Consider the following 17,901-nt stretch of genomic DNA (forward strand, 5'->3'; position numbering starts at 1 on the left):
GGTCCACTCTGATACTCACCGTAGGGATAATGAGAATGGGATTCATTACCCAGCAAGTAACACATAAAAGTCTTCATGCCTTAAACTTATGAGTAAGGAAAATAACGATTCGGGGTGACGCCCGAATCCTCACTGCTAATGTGAGACGAATTTTTGAGCGGGTAAAGGTTGCCCCTAAGGTGACCCGCCTACTTTGCGGGATGCCTGGGAGTTGCGATCTGCCCGTCCTTCCCCCCTTTAACACTAGAAAATTAGACGGAAGAGCTGAAGTTGGTGAGCAAGTTTAGAGAGTTTTTTTTTTCCTATTTTCAAAGAACTGTTATTTTTGTGGTTTTTCAGGGGAGAGGTGGCATCAGACCTGCACCGCTTTCGCTACACCCTCGGTTGTTTGCTATTTATGACCAGCGAAAGTCCCTTTTCCCGTATGGTTCGTGAATCTTAGGTGGGCCATCTTACCCAGTTGTATGAAACCTCGCTCTGTAATTACAGTGTAAGGCCAGCCGCTCGTTTGTGGGTGAGAATTACCGAAAGATACCTGTGACTGCAGGGTGCATGCAAAATAGGCGCTCATTTTGCGGCTCAGCCGGCGAGAGCTGCGCGAACGCCTGCGTCACGTCCCACGACCCGCCCTTCTCGGCGGCCTGACTCTCAGGAGCAAATTGCCTCACCTCGTTGCGCTTCGGTCGTCCCGATCTATAGAATGGGGCAAATGACAGGTCGTTGCGAGGGTTTAATAGGCTGATTGTAAAAATCTTCCATACGTAGAATTGCCTTCTCTATGATGCGGCTCCAGGACCCAGCACTAACCTTGGCACGAGGTAGATGTTCAGTACATGTTTGTTGCCTCAATCGATTACGCAACGTCTTTAGAACAGCAAAGAGCGTTACTGCACTCTGTGAGTTATTAATTCCTCAGTGCAGTGATGCCAGTGGAGTTCATGTACTGTTGACAGAACACATAATTAAAACTCTGGCATCAGGAGCTCTGTGGGCAAGAGCTGGTAAAGCCAGCGGGTCCGGGGTTGGGACAGACAGACAGGGAGGGAGGCCAGGTCCCAAATGCGCAGCCGCGATACTCTTCTCAGCTGTAAAACGGGACGCTAACCCCTCCCTCCGTCCTTCCTTTCTTCCTTCCAGGAAGTGCGGGGAGGAACGCGCGGACCAGGTACGAGGAGGGGAGGGCCCAGGGCCGGCCTCAGCACCCTCCCCTGCCGGACTGCGGAGGGCAGGTGCAGAGGAACAAGGGAGGGGCCGGAGGACCGCAGGATTTAAGGCGCTGTCATGCCTTAAGTGAAATGTAATAAAGTGACTTAAAGGTTATTTTTTAAAGCCAGTTCAATAAGGTCATTAACGGAGATCAACTGTCGGCGGAGTGGCCCTCCCCTGGAGGCATTTCGGAGGGTGTAGACTGTTGCAGGGTGGTGTCTGGTTATCTGAAGGACAGGGATCCGGAATCCCGTCCTGTGGAGGTTGGGGACTGGGGTGTGGCAATCCGGAGACGTGGGCCTTCCCGACGCCTGCGCCTGTGGCATTCCGACATTCCAGGAGGGAAGAGGCCTATTACAATTCTGCCAGGCAGGGCTTCACTGCATTTCTTGTATGGACACGTCGGACTTTGTGCCCAGTGTGAACAAACATGGAATTGCCAGGAACGCAGCTGCGCCATAGCTGAAGGTATCCGGTCCTGCTTTGTTTGTAAATAGACCAAGGATTGTGCCCTGCTTGGGAAAACCGCGTCCCTCTCAGCAGACCCTGGGAGTCCGGCTGCATTTGGCGCTGTGACCATGGCCCCAGGCGACCCGAGTTTTTAAAAATTCTATGTGTAGGGCGCCTGGGTGGCTCAGTCGTTAAGCGTCTGCCTTCGGCTCAGGTCACGATCCCAGGGTCCTGGGATCGAGTCCCACATCGGGCTCCCTCCTTGGCGGGAAGCCTGCTTCTCCCTCTCCCACTCCCGCAGCTTGTGTTCCTGCTCTCGCTATCTCTGTCTCTGTCAAATAAATAAATAAAATCTTTAAAAAAAAATTCTATGTGTAGGCTGGTGATATTACCTGTAAATCCACTTCAGGAGACTAAAGGGGCGGTTATAAATGTTATTTTAAAAGGGTGTCAGGTCTGAGAGGGTGGAAAGTCGTGAAACTAGGAGAGAGGGTAGGGACCAGGTCCAATCCAAGCCCTTCTCAGCTCCTGGGAACAGCCCCTTGTGAGCTCAGGCAGGTGTGCATTCAAAGCCTGACACTCAGGTCTGTTTTCTCATCCTCCAGAAGGGGACCCGGATGAGGAGACCTCATGTGAGCCCAGTGCTCTGCAGAATCCCGTGCACACTGCAGGTGTGCCAAGCCCTTTCCTGCCCACTGCCTTACCTCAGGACCCACCTCCAACCCTGCTCTAGAACGTGGGCCTGGGCCAGAATAGAAGGTAAGAGGAGAAGAGAGGAGAAAGGGGCTCCCTGGCCTGAGGCTCGGCTTCTGGCATTCCTTCCCGCGCCCTTCCCCATCCTGTCTTCTTCCCCCCTCCACTCCAGTACACTGGCCTCCAGGATGTTCCTGGAGACATCCCGCGGGTCTCTGCCCCAGGGCCTTTGCGCTTGCTAGTCACGCCCTCTAGAGCACATCTAGCGTGCTTCCATTCCAGCCTCATTTCCACGGTCCCCTCAGCCACCTGCTTCCTTCCATCTGTTTCTGGAACTTAATTCCACAGGCTTGTTCCAAATGCAAGGCGTCTGCACTTGCTGAGTTCACACCACCTTGGACACCTACCTCAGCAGGGCCAGCTTTGTTGGCTCTTCAGAGAGAGCAGTCCTCACTCCCACGTTGCCTTGTGTCCTGATTTCTGTCTTGGCATTTGCCATCTCACTCACGACACCACCTGGCTTACATCTTTCTCACCGGCACCCCGGAAGTAGGGGAGGGCGTGTTGGGGCAGCTGCAGCCAAGTCCCTGGCACTTGGAACGGTGCAGGAAGAAACGAGGGAGCTAGCGATCCCTCTTGCAGCCTTCCACGGGAAGACTGATGCCTGCCTCACTTCAGGACCCACCTCCAACCCGAAGGCCTTCACGGCTGAGCCTCAGTCCCTCCAGCAGAAACTGAGGCTAATGATGTCTCCTTGCTTCTCAGGGCTGGCCAGAGGGGAAAGCGAAAAGGAAAACAATGGCACATAGAGAGCTGCACAACAGGACGGGAGAGAGCTTTTCACACCGCCCGGATGGCGTCAGTGAGGCTGGGCATGAGGGGGCTGGACACGAGAGGAGGGTCTCTAGGCTGGACTCCCAGCGTCCACACGCCCTGGCCCGGCTGTCTCCAGGAATCTAGCCCCCCAAAAAAATCATCTGAGGGGCACCTGGCTGGCTCAGTCGGTAGAGCACGCGACTCTCAGTGTCAAGTTGTGAGTTCAAGCCCAACACTGGGTGTGGAGCCAACTTAAAAAAAAAAAAAAGCTGAAAGGAGGATGAAGCAGGCCACCATTATCTACAAAGTCCACAAATGGGAAACAGCCCAACTGTCCAAGGATAGGGGATTTGCTACATAATAAATCATGATCCGTGTGGGCTTATGGAGAACGTGTGACCCCAGGGGAAAGCCCATCTGATGAAGGGAAAAGCAGCAGCCCCCTGGCGGGCCTTGTGGTTTCATCAGAGCGATCGGCGTTTCCTCGGGATGTCCAGTATTTTTTTTCTGTGCATGGTTTTCTGTACAGTCCAAACTTTACATGACGAACCCCAACACACATTAGAAATAAGTGCTGGGCCCCTTCCTGTCTCCTCTCCCACTGCCCCCCAACGATGACACAAGTCGCAGAGCCTCAGGGAACTGCAGAAGGGTTAGTATTAGCAAAGTTTTATTTCAATGTTTTTTCTGCTCATAAATGATTCTGAAAAAGCCCATATGCAAGAGGCGAACCCACCCTTGTCTAAAGGCAACATCAAGATCACGGAGAATGCTGCTCAGACGAAACCTCCCCTCTGCTGGGGTGCAGGCAGCATGAGGGGTGGGTCTGGGACAGAGGAATAAATACACATCGTCTCAGCTTGGCCATCAGCGCTGGTGGCCCGGGGTCCAGAGGCGGTCCACCAGACTGCCAGCCTGACAGACTGCCGGCCTGACAGACTGCCGGCCTGAATGCTCAGGTGTGTTGGGGAAGATGCTGAGGCTTCCGGAGGGCCCGCGTGCCCACCAGAGGAGCCCTCAGACAGGCCCCCCCCTCCTCCTCCAGCCCGGAGCGGGGAGAGCCCAGCTCCCTGCTGGCTGGGCTTGCCTGGGTCCTGGGGTGGGGGGCAAACTCTCACCCCCACGGCACCTGCCAAGAGGACTTTTTGGTGTTACTGTCATGTAGTGTCAGGTGCTGAGGCCTGGCTGTGGCCCTGAGCAGGTAGTGAGGGGTGGCAGGCGAGGGTCCCGAGGCAGTGGCTGGGGCGGTGGGGGGGGGGGGTGTCCCCTGGCATTTGCAGCTCTGGGCTGCCTGTACATTTGTGTTTATTTCTAGACGTGGTCTGCCCTGGGAGGGGTGGGTGGAGCATGGCGCTTGCAGCCTTGGCCTAGTAGTGTGTGGGTGGGTGAGTGGGGTGGTGAGAGGGGAGGGCCAGGGCCAGGGCCAAGCATCACTGGTAAGAACCAATGAGGGCCAAACAGGAACCCACCCGGAAGGTGGCTGGCGGCAGCCCACCTGTAACAGAACCCTGCTCCCAAAGGGGTCCCTCGGGGGCCAGCCCAGCGGGATACCCAGCCAAGCACAGGCAGGCCAGGCTAAACCCAGGGCCATAGTGGGAGATGTGGGGTAAGGAAGTGATGTTAAAGAACAGTGGCGGGAGGTGTGGACAGGGCACGGTGAGTATGCGGGGCGGGCGCGTGCGAGCAGCCAGTGCCTGGCCCTCAGAAGGCGAAGCAGCGCTCCTTGGGGTGGCCCACACGGTCCAGGTTAGGCAGGCAGGCGTACTGGATCATGGGCGGGGGTCCACACATCAGTATCAGCGGCTCCTCCTCTGGAGGCGGGAGGTGGTCCCGGATCATCTCTTCGTTTACGAAGCCCTGGCTGTAGTCCCAGGCTGCGGGCGGAAGATCAGGTGAGTCCAAGTGTGGCCGCATGACTGCCCAACGACTGCCCACCTGCCCAAAACCCCTCCCCTTGACCGTTATACTCCTGTACCGTGAGTTTCTCCCTTCTTTCAACAAACACTGGAGAATGAAGAGGCTGATCCAAAGCAAACACTTGCTCTGGTCCCCTGCCCCAGCCTGGCTCGCCCAGAACAAAACAGCCAGTAAGCAATTAACAAAATGGCAATAGTGCATATGTATCAATATTTACTTTAAATGTAAATGGGCTAAATTCTCCAATCAAAAGTGACTGAGTGGATAAAAAACAAGACACGAAAACAGACATATAAATCCATGGAACAGAACAGAAAGCCCAGAAATAAACACATGATTATATGGTCAATTAATCTTCAATAAAGGAGGCAAGAATATCCAATGGGGAAAAGGCAGTCTCTTCAACAAACGGTGCTGGGGAAACCAGACAGCTACATGCAAAAGGATGAAACTAGATCATTTTTGTACACCATACACACAAAAAAACCCTCAAAATGGGTTAAGGACCTAAATGTGAGACCTGAAACTATAAAAACACTAGAAGAGAGCACAGGCAGTAATGTCTCTAATATCAGCCATAGCAACATTTTTCTAGACCGGTCCCCAGAGGCAAGAGAAATCAAAGCAAAAATAAACTATTGGGACTCCATCAAAATAAAAAGCTTCTGCACAGTAGAGGAAACAACCCACAAAACTAAAAGACAACCTATGGAATGGGAGCAGATATTTACAAATGATATATCAGATAAAGGATTAGTATCCAAAATATATAAAGAACTGATACAACTCAACATCCAAAAAACAAATAGTCCCGTTAAAAAATGGGCAGGAGACATGAACAGACCATTTCTCTAGAGACATCCAGATGACCAACAGACACATGAAAAGATGCTCTACATCACTCATCATCAGGAAATACAAAGCAAAACTACAATGAGATATCACCTCACACCTGTCACAGTGGCTAAAATAAAAAACACAAACAAAAATAAAAAAAAAAATACAAACACACACACAAAAAACCACAAGAGGTGTTGGCAAGGGTGTGGAGAAAAAGGAACCCTTGTGCATTGTTGGTAGGAAGGCAAACTGGTGCAGCCACTCTGGAAAACAGTATGGAGGTGCCTCAAAAAATTAAAAATAGAATTACACTACGATCCAGTAATCATGCAACTGGGTATCTACCCAGAGAATACGAAAACACTAATTCAAAGGGATACACGCACCCTATGTTTATAGCCACGTTATTTACAATAGCCAAATTATGGAAGCAGCCCAAGTGTCCATCAATTGATGAACGGATAAAGAAGATGTGGTGTGTGTGTATATAATGGAATATTAGCCATAAAATGAATGAAATCTTGCCAATTGCAACAACATGGATGGATCTAGAGAATATAATGCTAAGTGAAGCCAGTCAGTCAGAGAAAGACAAATACCAGATGATGTCACTCACACACGGGACTGAAGAAACAAAACAAACAAAGGGGAAAAAAAAAACCAGACAAACCAGAAAACAGACTCTTTAACTGTGGAGAACAGAGAGATAGTTATCACGGGGGAGGGGGATGGGGGATGGGTGAAGCAGGTGAGGGGCTGAAGAGGACACCTGTCATGATGAGCACTAAGTGACGCAGAGAATTGTTGAATCACGTCATTGGACACCTGAAATGTCTAACACTGCACGTTAACTACACTGGAATTAGAAGGAAACAAACAAGACCTATCTACATGTTGCCTACAAGACACTCACTTCAGATGTTTGTAAGGACACATGCAGACTGAGAGTGAAGGGACGGAAAAAGATATTCTTTCCAAATGGAAATGAAAAGGAAACGAGAGTAAGTAAGAGACAAAGATGGGCATTACATACAGGTAAAGAGGCCAATCTCACAAGGATATAACATTGGTCAATACTTACGCACCCAACATAGAAGTACCTGATTATATAAAGCCAATACTAACAGATCTAAAGGGAGAAATAGCAACACAATAATAGTAAGGGATGTTTTAAAAAGATTATTTATTTGAGAGAGAGAGAAAGGGAGCAGGAGGGAGAGAGAATCTGAAGCAGACTCTGCCCTGAGCACAGAGGCCGAAACGGGGCTCGATCCCATGACCTCGAGATCATGACCTGAGTTGAAACCAAGAGTTGGACGCTTAACTGACTGAGCCACCCAGGTGCCCCAACAGTGAGAGATTTTAATACCCTGCTTTTATCAATGGATAGGTCACCCAGACAGAAAAGCAATAAGGGAACATTGGCCTTAAGGAACACGTTAGAGCAGATGGACCTAACAAACATTTACAGAACGTTCCATCCAAAAGCACACACACATTCTGCTGAAGTGCACACCTCGCAGCTGTCAGAATGCCATCATCAGAAGACAGGAAACAAGTGCTGGCGAGGATGTGGAGAAAAAGGAACCCTCGTGCACTGTGGGTGGGAATGCAAGCTGGTGCAGCCACTCTGGAAAACCGTATGGAGGTGGTGCCTCAAAAAATTAAAGATAGAATTACACTGTGATCCAGCAATCCCACTTTTGGGTATTTACCTGAAGAAAATGAAAACATTAACTCAAAAACATTTCTGCACCCCATGTTCACTCACTGCTGCATTGTTTACAACAGCCAAGATAGGGAAGCAGCCGAAATGTCCATTAATGGATACGTGGGTAAAGACAGTGTGTTATAAATACTGTCAGGGAGCAAGATTTCCTGTCCCTTCAAGGTCCTTCTAGGTGGGCTAAGAATCAAATTGACATGAGAGAGATTAACAGGAGGAAATCAAATTTAATAGCGTACATACAGGGAATCCACACAGACACGGACATTCCAAAGACAGTCAGGCAAAATGGGGTATATATGTCATTCTGAACGAAGGAGAAGGGGGCAGGGGTCTGGGATTTCGGAGGAAAGGAATGCATTTCACAGGGTGATAAGAAGAGCAGATGTTTGGTAAGTAGATGTTTGCCCTACCCTACAGACGGATCACTCAGGTAAAATTTACCTCTGTTAATAGCCCTTATTCTGGGAAAGACCGCCAATTTAGATTCTTCTGTATAGTTAAGGAAGGGATCAAAGTTTCTCTTGAGCTCAGCAGGGTCTCAAGTGCCTCTAGCTCAAGATAATCCACATGCAAAGTGGCACATTCAGCGCGGTGGGGGGGGGGGAGCGGCGGTCCTGAACCCCTTCAATACAATGGAATATTATTCAGCCATAGAAAAGAATGAAATCTTGCCATTTGTGGCAACATGGACGGACCTTGGGGGCATTATACTAAGTGAAATGAGTCAGACAGAAAGTCTAAATACCGTATGAGCTCACTTATATGTGGAATCTTTAAAAAAACAAAACAACAAAACAACAAAACCAAAAAACCCAAGCTCATAGATACAGAGAACAGACTGCTGGTTGCCAGAGGTGGGGGGGCGGGGGGCGGGACGGAGAAACAGGTGGAGGTTTAAGTCTATTTTTAAGAAATTGCACGGGACTAAGCTATATTTGCTAGTGTGTAAAATGTGCGGGTATAGAAGATAGCTCAATTTTACCAGGATTTTTTTTAGATAGTGTATTTTTCTTTATACATGTACCGAAGGTGGCTTTGTGGGGAAACGCAGGTCAGCTGTCTTTGCCACGTGAGCTCACCCCACTCCCCGTTCCTTCACTGCCACACTAGCCCAGCCCACCTGCTACCATGACCTTTTCTCAGCACGTAGGATTGAAGTTTATACTTAATGTTGTAGCACTACCGCGACTCCTCTTGAACTGTGGCTCAGGGTAATAATAAACCTAAGTGTGAGATGCGAGACCACCCGCCCAAAGTCCTCCTTGGTGGGTAACTGGTTGCTGCTCAAACGGGTCCCCAAGAGGCAGCACTCCAGTGGCGGCACTGCCATGTGTCACCACCAGGGGTCAGCGCTGGCCCCTCCCCCGCGGGCCACAGGGACCAGGATGCCCTACCATGCGCCCCCGCAGGGAGGAAACACCAGTTTCCCACCTTTGATTGAGACAGGGATACAAAAGAAACATTCCTTTCTTTACTGTTGGAAAAGGAGCAACTCCCCTTCTCGTTGGCCCTGCCAGACCTCCCTGCCTGACCCTACAGCTGGCCTGTGAACAGCGGGGAGGTGTGTGTGGGGGGGGTGACCAGCACGGGTCCACTCATATGTGCATTTTTGGCCATGAGTACAGTACTGTCAATATATTTTCCTTATGATTTTCTTGTTAACATTTTCTTCTCTCTAGCCCAGTTTATTGTAAGAATACCACATGTGTGACATACAAAACAGGTGTTGTTAATGGATGGTTTGTGCTCTTGGTAAGGCTTCTGGTCAACAGTAGGCTATGAGTGGTTACGTTTTTGCGGAGTCAAAGTTCTATGCGGATTTTCAACTGCACACGGGGGTCAGTGTCCCGAATCCTGGCGTTGCCCAAGGTCAACTGTGCTTTGTTTCTCCCTGGTCTCACTAACCACTTGCTACTTGACTCTGTAACTTGCTAGTAAGCTTGTTTCCTGTTCACCCGCCCCCACTAGAACATCAGCTCACGGGGCCAAGCCAGCTTCAGGAACAGAGTGGACAAGGCGCCTGGTTCAGGCCGGCTGGCCAGCGACAGATCTCGGGGTACTGCTGTCAGGTCCACAATCCAACCAGGCCCACGCATAGCTCTTGGCCAGGAGGCCCAGAACCCAGCTTGATCACCCCAGAAGGACGGCTCCTCTCTCGGGGATGGGTCCAGATGACCCACTCATGAGACGGATGCCCATCCCTAGACCCCATCTGCTCAGTTCTAGGGGAAGCAGAGGTGGGGTGTCCCCACACCATGGTTGAGCCCTGGGGAACTGTGGGCCCCAGGAGGAGGGGGGAGGCAAAGCAAGGGCAGGGTGGCCGATCACACACTGGGGCCCATAAGGGTGCTTCGAAAATGTCCAGTTTCCAACATTTAGAAGTTTCCCGTGGTGATGCAGGTCCCTGCTTCTCTTGAAAAGTAGAAGGGCCTGACCGACAGGGCTGCAGCCACACAAAAGGACCGCACCACTCGGCCAAACATCATCAGTGTCACAGACCAAGAAGCCTGAGCTACTGCTTTTCTCACAGCAAAGAAGAAATTGAGGTATTTCTTGTACCCACATCTCTACCTACAGCAGGAGAATGAAGCAGAACTTAACTCCCAGAGGGCACCCTTGTTTCAGGCTTGGGAGGCAGCCCTCACTCGCTGCTCCTGCGGGACCTTGGCATGGGTAGAAGGAGGGTCGCTGTAGGTCAGCCCGGCCCCCAAGACCCAGGGAGAAAACAGTGTAACAGGCCTTACGGGGTACAAACCGCACAGCGGGCGCAGCTGCCCCCACCCCCCCCCGCAGTGACCCTGCTGACCTGCCCCAGAGTGAGCCCCCCACCAAGGGCAGAAGGCCAGCTTGCTTTGTCCAGCAAGGGCAGAAGGCCTTGGGCTCTGGAGGAGGATGCGAGCTCAAGTCTCGGCTCTGGTGTTTTCTAGCTGGGGGTCGTGGGACACTTACTTCCCCTCTCTGACCCCTCCTTCATCTGTGAGATGGGGTCACACCACCTCCCTCTCCCCGAACCACCCTGAGCACCATCGGAGACCAAGCGAGTCGAAGGCCCAGCACCCTCACCCAGCCCAGCCCACCCAGCGCTTCTGTCTCTCACCTTCAGGGGCCTTGTCCACGGTGTACCAGAGCTTGAAGCGAGCAGAATGTTCGTTCCTCAGTTCCTCCAGCTCGGGCCGCAGCAGGATGTCCTTCTCAGTCTGGGGAGGCGGGGGGGGGGGGGGGGACAGGGCCCAGAGGTCAGGAGGGACTGCCCTTGGAGACACTCGTCACCCAAATGGCTCATCATCCCGCCCACCGTGGGCCACACACTTGGCAAAGCTTGCAGGACAGCAGCCTGGCGGAGCTGACCCAGACTCCTGGAAACGTGCGCCCCGTTCTGCCCATCTCGCCCGAGGAGCGGCTCGAAGCTGCAGATGATGTTCATTACAAATGGCGTTTGCAGATGGTTTCTACCACTGTGGGGACACGTGCCCCCATATAACGGGTGGAGGAAGCAAACAGCTGAACACAGGTGCAGTCAACTACAGAACAAGGAAAGACCGAAGCAAATAGGCCAAAACCTGCGCAGTGCCTGTCCCACTTAAAATAGCAGTTGATTCTGGTGACAGGTCCCCCATCCCTCAGATAAGCCTCCTTACATTCTGGTATCTTGGGTTGCACATCCTTAAATCGGGAAATGCAGGCAACTAGTCCCCAAATCACACCTGCTCCTTCCACAGTCTCACCTACGCTGTGGCCTACAGCTCCCCACTCTCTGCTCCCACCAGCTTCATCCAGTTGGCTCCATGTGGCCAGTCCTTCAGCCTGGTGTCACCTCCTCCAGGAAGCCTTCCTAGACTCCCCAGGGGCATCAGCGACCTGCTCCTCACATGGCCCCTCTGACCACAGGCCTCTCTGCCTCATGAGTCTCCAGGTCACTCCCAGATAGAAGGGGCTCCTTGGGCCAGTGGCGGCGTGATGGACTTCATGGGACTGTTATAAACTGGGGGCCAAAGGGCTCTGTCAACCAGAAGGGATCGCCTACTCACAAAACACTACTGAGCCCCTGAGCTGGGGCAGCATGGCCCTCCCCAGGGAGGCAGACCTGGGGGAGGTGGGATGCATTTTCTCTGCTCCCACGGGACCTCGACACGCTCAGCGAAAGGGGCTACTGGCGGGCGAGTCACAGCAGGGACTGAGCAGGAAGGGACGGATGATTTGAAGCCACAACAATTAATATTTCCTGAGTATCCACTGCGTGGAGGGGGGTCTTGCTGACGGGAGGGACTGACCCAGCTCAAGGTGTACTTGTTCTCACAAGGACCCTAAAGGTCTGGTTTCTCAGCGTTCCCCTCCAGGAACTGGGCTGCAGGCAGGAGGCATGAGTCTCTGCAGGTCCCAGGGAGAAGGATGTTGATTGTTTCTTCCATTTCTCTTCTTTTCTTTTTTAAAGTAGGCTCCGTGCCCAGCAGGAAGCCCAATGCAGGGCTTGAACTCGCAACCCCGAGATCAAGACCAGAGCTGAAATCAAGAGTTGGACACTTCATCGACTGAGCTGCCCAGACGCCCCTCGTTTCTCCCATTTCTCAGGGGGGCAGTGGGCCCCTCCTGCCCTGATCGAGTGAGGACAGGGCCAGGGCTCAGGCTGGACAAGCTCTGCGTAAAAAATGCCAAAATATGGAGGTAAAGAAAAATCCCCTGATAGTCTTCAGAGATAACAAGCATTAGGATTTTTTGTGTATCTTTTAGACTTTGCTTTCTAATAAGTACATATACTTTCTTTTTAACAAAAATGGGATCAGAGGACACATGCCACCTTGTCACCTGCTCTTCCAAGGTAAGAACATGTCACAGACCCTCCACGTGCCATCAGCCTCCGAGCGCCTGCGCTTCCCTTACCAGCTGCCCAGCTTTGCCCTGGACAGAGGGACCATCTGTTCTCCACCGAAGGGCATTTAAATAGTTTTGAACACCCTCCTTCATAAACAGTGTCTCTCTGCCCATCCTCACTGCCCTACCAATTCCTCAGATAAATCTCAGAAAGTGGAGTTCGGGGCAGAAAACTCCACATGGGTAAGGCATTCGATACACACAGGTTTCAGTCATTCACACACCAGAATGGCACCCAACACCATCCCTCTTCCTACGCCTTTGCCGGCCCTGGGTAATAACCATTTAGTCTTGGCCAATCAGATGGATGGAAAGTAAATCTCATGTTTTATTTACTTATGTATTTACTTTAAAGTTCATTCATTCATTCATTTTTTTTTTTTTTAAGTAATCTCTATGCCCAATGTGGAGCTCGAACCCATGACCCCGAGATCAAGAGTTGCGTGCTCTTCCGAATGAGCCAGCCAGGTGCCTGTATTTTTTATTACTTAAAAAAAAAAAGGTAAGTTTGTCACTGGCTCTAGTTGTATCTTATTAGTCTGAAAAGACTCTTTCTATATTGGTGATGAGGTATGGATTTTTCCCGGAGTTATTTATCAATCTTATTTGTAAGGTTTTCTCGTTTGTAAGCCAATGGGCTCTCCTTTCGTGTCTTGCTTACATTGCCCATCCTCCTTCATTCATTCAGTACTCCTAAAAATGCGCACCTAGCCCCTCTAAAGCTTCACTTTCCTACATGTACATTTTTTTTTAAAGATTTTTATTTTATTTGACAGAGAGAGACACAGTGAGAGAGGGAACCCAAGCAGGGGGAGTGGGAGAGGGAGAAGCAGGCTTCCCACCAAGCAGGGAGCCCGATGCGGGGCTCGATCCCAGGACCCTGGGATCATGACCTGAGCCGAAGGCACACGCTTAATGACTGAGCCACCCAGGTGCCCCTCTGTGTGTGTGTGTGTGTGTGTGGTGTGTGTGTGTGTGTGTGTGTGTGGTGTGTGTGGTGTGTGTGGTGTGTGTGTGTGGTGTGTGTGGTGTGTGTGGTGTGTGTGGGGTGTGTGTGGTGTGTGTGTGTGTGGTGTGTGTGTGTGTGGTGTGTGTGGTGTGTGTGTGGTGTGTGTGTGTGTGGTGTGTGTGGTGTGTGTGGTGTGGTGTGTGTGTGTGTGTGGTGTGTGTGTGTGTGGTGTGTGTGGTGTGTGTGGTGTGTGTGGTGTGTATGGTGTGTGGTGTGTGTGTGGTGTGTGGTGTGTGTGTGTGGTGTGTGTGTGGTGTGTGTGGTGGGTGTGTGTGTGTGGTGTGTGGTGTGTGTGTGTGGTGTGTGTGTGTGTGTGTGGTGTGTGTGGTGTGTGTGGTGTGTGTGTGTGGTGTGTGTGGTGTGTGTGGTGTGTGTGGTGTGTGTGTGGTGTGTGTGTGTGTGGTGTGTGTGTGTGTGGTGTGTGTGGTGTGTGTGTGGTGTGTGTGTGTGTGTGGTGTGGTGTGTGTGTGTGTGTGGTGTGTGTGTGTGTGTGTGGTGTGTGTGGTGTGTGTGGTGTGTGTGGTGTGTATGGTGTGTGGTGTGTGTGTGGTGTGTGGTGTGTGTGTGGTGTGTGTGTGGTGTGTGTGGTGGGTGTGTGTGTGTGGTGTGTGGTGTGTGTGTGTGGTGTGTGTGTGGTGTGTGTGGTGGGTGTGTGTGTGTGGTGTGTGTGGTGTGTATGGTGTGTGGTGTGTGTGTGGTGTGTGGTGTGTGTGTGTGGTGTGTGTGTGGTGTGTGTGGTGGGTGTGTGTGTGGTGTGTGTGTGGTGTGGTGTGTGTGTGTGGTGTGTGTGTGGTGTGTGTGTGTGTGGTGTGTGTGTGTGGTGTGTGTGTGTGGTGTGTGTGTGGTGTGTGTGTGTGTGGTGTGTGTGGTGGGTGTGTGTGTGGTGGGTGTGTGTGTGTGGTGTGGTGTGTGTGGTGTGTGTGTGGGGGGTGTGTGTGTGTGGTGTGTGTGTGGTGTGTGTGGTGTGTGTGTGTGTGGTGTGTGTGTGTGGTGTGGTGTGTGTGTGTGTGGTGTGTGTGTGGGGTGTGTGTGTGGGGTGTGTGTGTGTGTGTGTGTGTGTGTGTGTGTGTGTGTACACATACATGTATATTTTTAACCTAAACCTCATTTTACCGGAGGGTTAAAGTAGGGACCTGCCCTGCATTTTCCAAATTCATAGCAACTAACCCGACACTCCTTTCATCCCTCTCCTCGGGTTGAAATGCCACCTGCAAAGCCTTGTATATACTTGGGCCTGTTTCTAGGCCAGTGCTGCTCAGCGGAACTTTCTGCAATGATGGGGATGGGAATGTTCTAGATCTGTTATCCCAGACAGTAACCACGAGCCACAGGTGGCTACAGAACCCATGAAACGTGGCTAGTAAAACCAGGAAAGTGAGTTGTAAATTTTCGTTAATCCTCATTAACTTAAATGTAAATAGCCACATGTTCTAGCATGTTCCAGCATAGTGTAGACTTTCCATTATGTTACCAGAAATGCTTTAAGTCCAGTAAGCCCAGCTGCCACGTGTGGCTCAGGAGCCACGGTTCCCAACACTGATGCTTTAGTGGCACCATCCAGCAGGCTAGATTCATCCTTCTTATTCTTTCTTCTCAAAACTTTCTTGGTTGTGCACGGACACTTGGTCCTCACATAATACTAACACCTTCTCTGCTTTTTTTCCCACTCTCCTGCCATCACGGGGACACACTGCAACTTCCAAAGGCTATGTGACTTGCCACACTGCCCCAACCGAATGCAAAAAAAAAAAAAAAAAAAGAAAGAAAGAAAAAGGTATGGAATCCAGCTGCTTCTAGTAAGCCAGACATTAGAAAGATCTGTAAACATGTGAAACGGGACGATATTTTCTAAAATAGTTATTTTTCATAAAATACGCTCTGGCTCAAGTTCCGGTCCCACTACTTCCTGTGAGCCCGGCCGGTCAAGCACCTCTCTGGGTATCTGAGCTCAGAGCTATAAAGTAAGCAATTCCACCACCCTGGCTAGTGAGCTAACAGGCCTGAGGATGCCCTGTACCGGCGACACAAGAGTGACAGCCTCCAGAGACCAGCCCAGCAGCACCAAGTGGAACCGCCATCCCCCCACCCCACCCCACCCCACCCCACCCCACCCGCTTGGAATTACTGGCTCTTCCCACCCACCCCGGGGCCTCATCAAAGCCACCTCAGTTGGCTTCAGGGCAGTATCCTGCAGTTGTGGGAGTCCAAGGACCTTACAGATGAACGGGACAGAGCCTGGGCCAGAGGGGCCCTGGGACAAGCTGACCTGAACCGTATCTGAGAGGCGCAGCAGGCCTGAGCGCGGCCCCCACGCTGTTGGGGGAGGGGTGTCTCACCATGGCCTTCCCCCAAAGGGGTGTCACTTTGCAAAATCCACATACTCACTTCATAAAACACTAAACCTAGAAAGACCCTTGGGGTGACCTTGTTTCATCAGCTAATTCCACAGTGAGGGAGCGGAGCCCAGAGAGGGAAAGTGGTCTTTCCAAGGTCACACAACAAGCCAGGGCAGACAGGCGGTAGGGCAGGCATGGGCAGGAGGACATGCACTCGGGAGTCAGAGAGACCAGGTCCAGACCCGGCCCCAAGACCCCCAAGCTCAGGGCCTGCCTGCAGCTGTGCTCGCGGCCCCTCTGTTAAGGACTGGCCCCTCTGGCTCCAGGCCAGCCCCAGCCCCAGCCCAGGCCAGCATTCTTCCACTTCACCGCTGGGTTCCTACCTCTGTTTGTGGGCCAAGTGCTGAAGTTCAGAGGAAGCAGCCAGGGAGCAAATCCCAGGGTGGGGGGTGCTCCATGGGTCTCACCCCCTCGGCCCCCGAAGCAGCCCCACTTGGGGCAGACATTGGGCTCCAGACTGAAAAGCCTTTACCCCCACCAGCTGCAGGAAGGCTGCCCGTGCCCAGGACGCTCAGAGCACCCTCACATTTCAGCCACGGAGCCGCACAGACCCCCTGAGCGGTGCCTCGCAGGGCCCTGCACCCCCTCTCTGCAGGAGCCCGGTTTGCACGTCTTGGGATCACCCACTGACCTGGTTGGCAAACAGGAGGTGGCACACGGTAGGGTCATGTGGGTCTTTCATGATGGCGCGGATCACCTGCAGCATTGGGGTGATGCCTGCAAAACAGCAGCCCCCCACACGCTGAGTGAGCACCTGCTATATACGTGCACACAGGCCCAGGCCCAGGCAGGCAGGGAGTGGCGTGTCAGCACAAGCGGGCCTGGGCTCCTGACCTCGGGAAGCTCACAACTGCTTCTAATCTGTGCCCCGTCCCATGGTCTGACCCTGACCTTGACCCCCACCCATGACATTTGCCTGCCGAGGCTCAGCAAGGGGCTCAGGGTCCACGTACCAGTCCCTCCTGCAATCATGCCGACAGACTTCACCGTCTTGATGACGGGGTTGGACTTCTTGTCTGGACGGATGGCAAACTTTCCTGCGGAGAGGAGCAGGGAGGAGATGGGGAGACCCCAGCTCTCAAACATGCCAAGCTTGGGGCCAGACGGGCTGGAGCACCTGCCCCCACTTCGGGGGTCTGAGGTGCGGCAGCCACCATTGGGGGTAAGGAGAGGATGGGAGGGTGACAAAGCCAGCAGAGAGGAGCAGGAAGATGGGCCCTTCGTTCCCACCACAGATGGTGCAGGGGGCAGCGGCGAGGCTGGGGAGCCAGCGATGCTCTGGCTCGATGCTTTCACTTATTTGGTTTCAGTCAAACAAAGCCGGTCTGTGGGCAGCTAGTCTGCAACCCCTGTGCTGGCCAACTTCCCTCCTATACAGCCGGGGAAACGGAGGCCCCAGAGAGGAGACCGGCTGCCCAACAAGGGTCACCCACCCAGACGGCAGCAGACCCAGCATTCACTGTGCCCACCGGGGCCTCCGGGCACTCCAACCCAAGTCACCTTTGCCCTGGTAGACCAGCAGCCCGTTCGGGCCCCGGAACTCAATGGTGTCTCCAATCTTCATGCTTTCCAGGTACTGGGACATCTTCCCTCCAGCAGGGAACTTGGGATGGGTGTCTTTGAAGTAAACCTGCAAGACACCCAGTCCTCAGGCCCCGTTCCCAGGGTCAGCAGGCTGAGCTCTGGGCCCCAGAGGGAAGGGAGCGCCTCTTTCAGGTTTCTCTGCGGCCTGTGTGTGGCTCTCTCACGTAAGGCCCTGTCCACCCATCTAAACTCACCCATCTGCATGCCAGCCCCCCAGGAGTCTGCTTTTCCCTAACATCCCCTCTGAACACAAAGCGTCAGCCTGGTGAACAAGGCTCCCAACTCGCGGGCTTAATGTATTAACGTTCGGCCAAGAGCGGTCTCTGTGCCCCCTCCCGGTGGGAGATTCCCACGCTGTCAGCACAGAAAAGGCTCTGGGAAGTGGGCTCAGC

At 52.5% G+C, this 17,901-nt stretch overlaps 1 protein-coding gene, 1 long non-coding RNA gene and 1 other non-coding gene across 4 annotated transcripts in view; 2 read left to right on the forward strand and 1 right to left on the reverse strand.

The window, feature by feature from the left end:
* Positions 1-75: 75 nt before the first annotated feature.
* Positions 76-225, forward strand: LOC114218571 (U12 minor spliceosomal RNA). The gene has a single exon (XR_003611221.1). It is a non-coding gene; the product is annotated as a U12 minor spliceosomal RNA (small nuclear RNA).
* A 258-nt stretch (positions 226-483) lies between these two features.
* LOC114218328 (uncharacterized) lies at positions 484-3,549 on the forward strand. Its single transcript, XR_003611176.2, has 4 exons — positions 484-818; positions 1,138-1,674; positions 2,262-2,415; positions 3,115-3,549. It is a non-coding gene; the product is annotated as an uncharacterized LOC114218328 (long non-coding RNA).
* A 269-nt stretch (positions 3,550-3,818) lies between these two features.
* The window catches only part of CYB5R3 (cytochrome b5 reductase 3), a 29,228-nt gene continuing 15,145 nt past the window's right edge, over positions 3,819-17,901 (reverse strand). For both annotated transcript variants that reach the window (XM_028115338.2, XM_028115339.2), the window contains exons 5-9: positions 17,426-17,555; positions 16,879-16,962; positions 16,557-16,642; positions 10,749-10,848; positions 3,819-5,039 (exon numbers count right to left, since the gene is read on the reverse strand). In XM_028115338.2, the coding sequence (XP_027971139.1) occupies positions 4,867-5,039; positions 10,749-10,848; positions 16,557-16,642; positions 16,879-16,962; positions 17,426-17,555 (573 nt within the window). In that variant the 3' untranslated portion in view covers positions 3,819-4,866. The remainder of the gene's footprint in view (positions 5,040-10,748; positions 10,849-16,556; positions 16,643-16,878; positions 16,963-17,425; positions 17,556-17,901) is intronic.

Source organism: Eumetopias jubatus, unplaced genomic scaffold (genome assembly GCF_037043125.1).
Source record: "Eumetopias jubatus isolate StellerSeaLion01/CBP00866 unplaced genomic scaffold, mEumJub1_p1.0 scaffold_8, whole genome shotgun sequence".
NCBI classification, from domain to species: domain Eukaryota; kingdom Metazoa; phylum Chordata; class Mammalia; order Carnivora; family Otariidae; genus Eumetopias; species Eumetopias jubatus.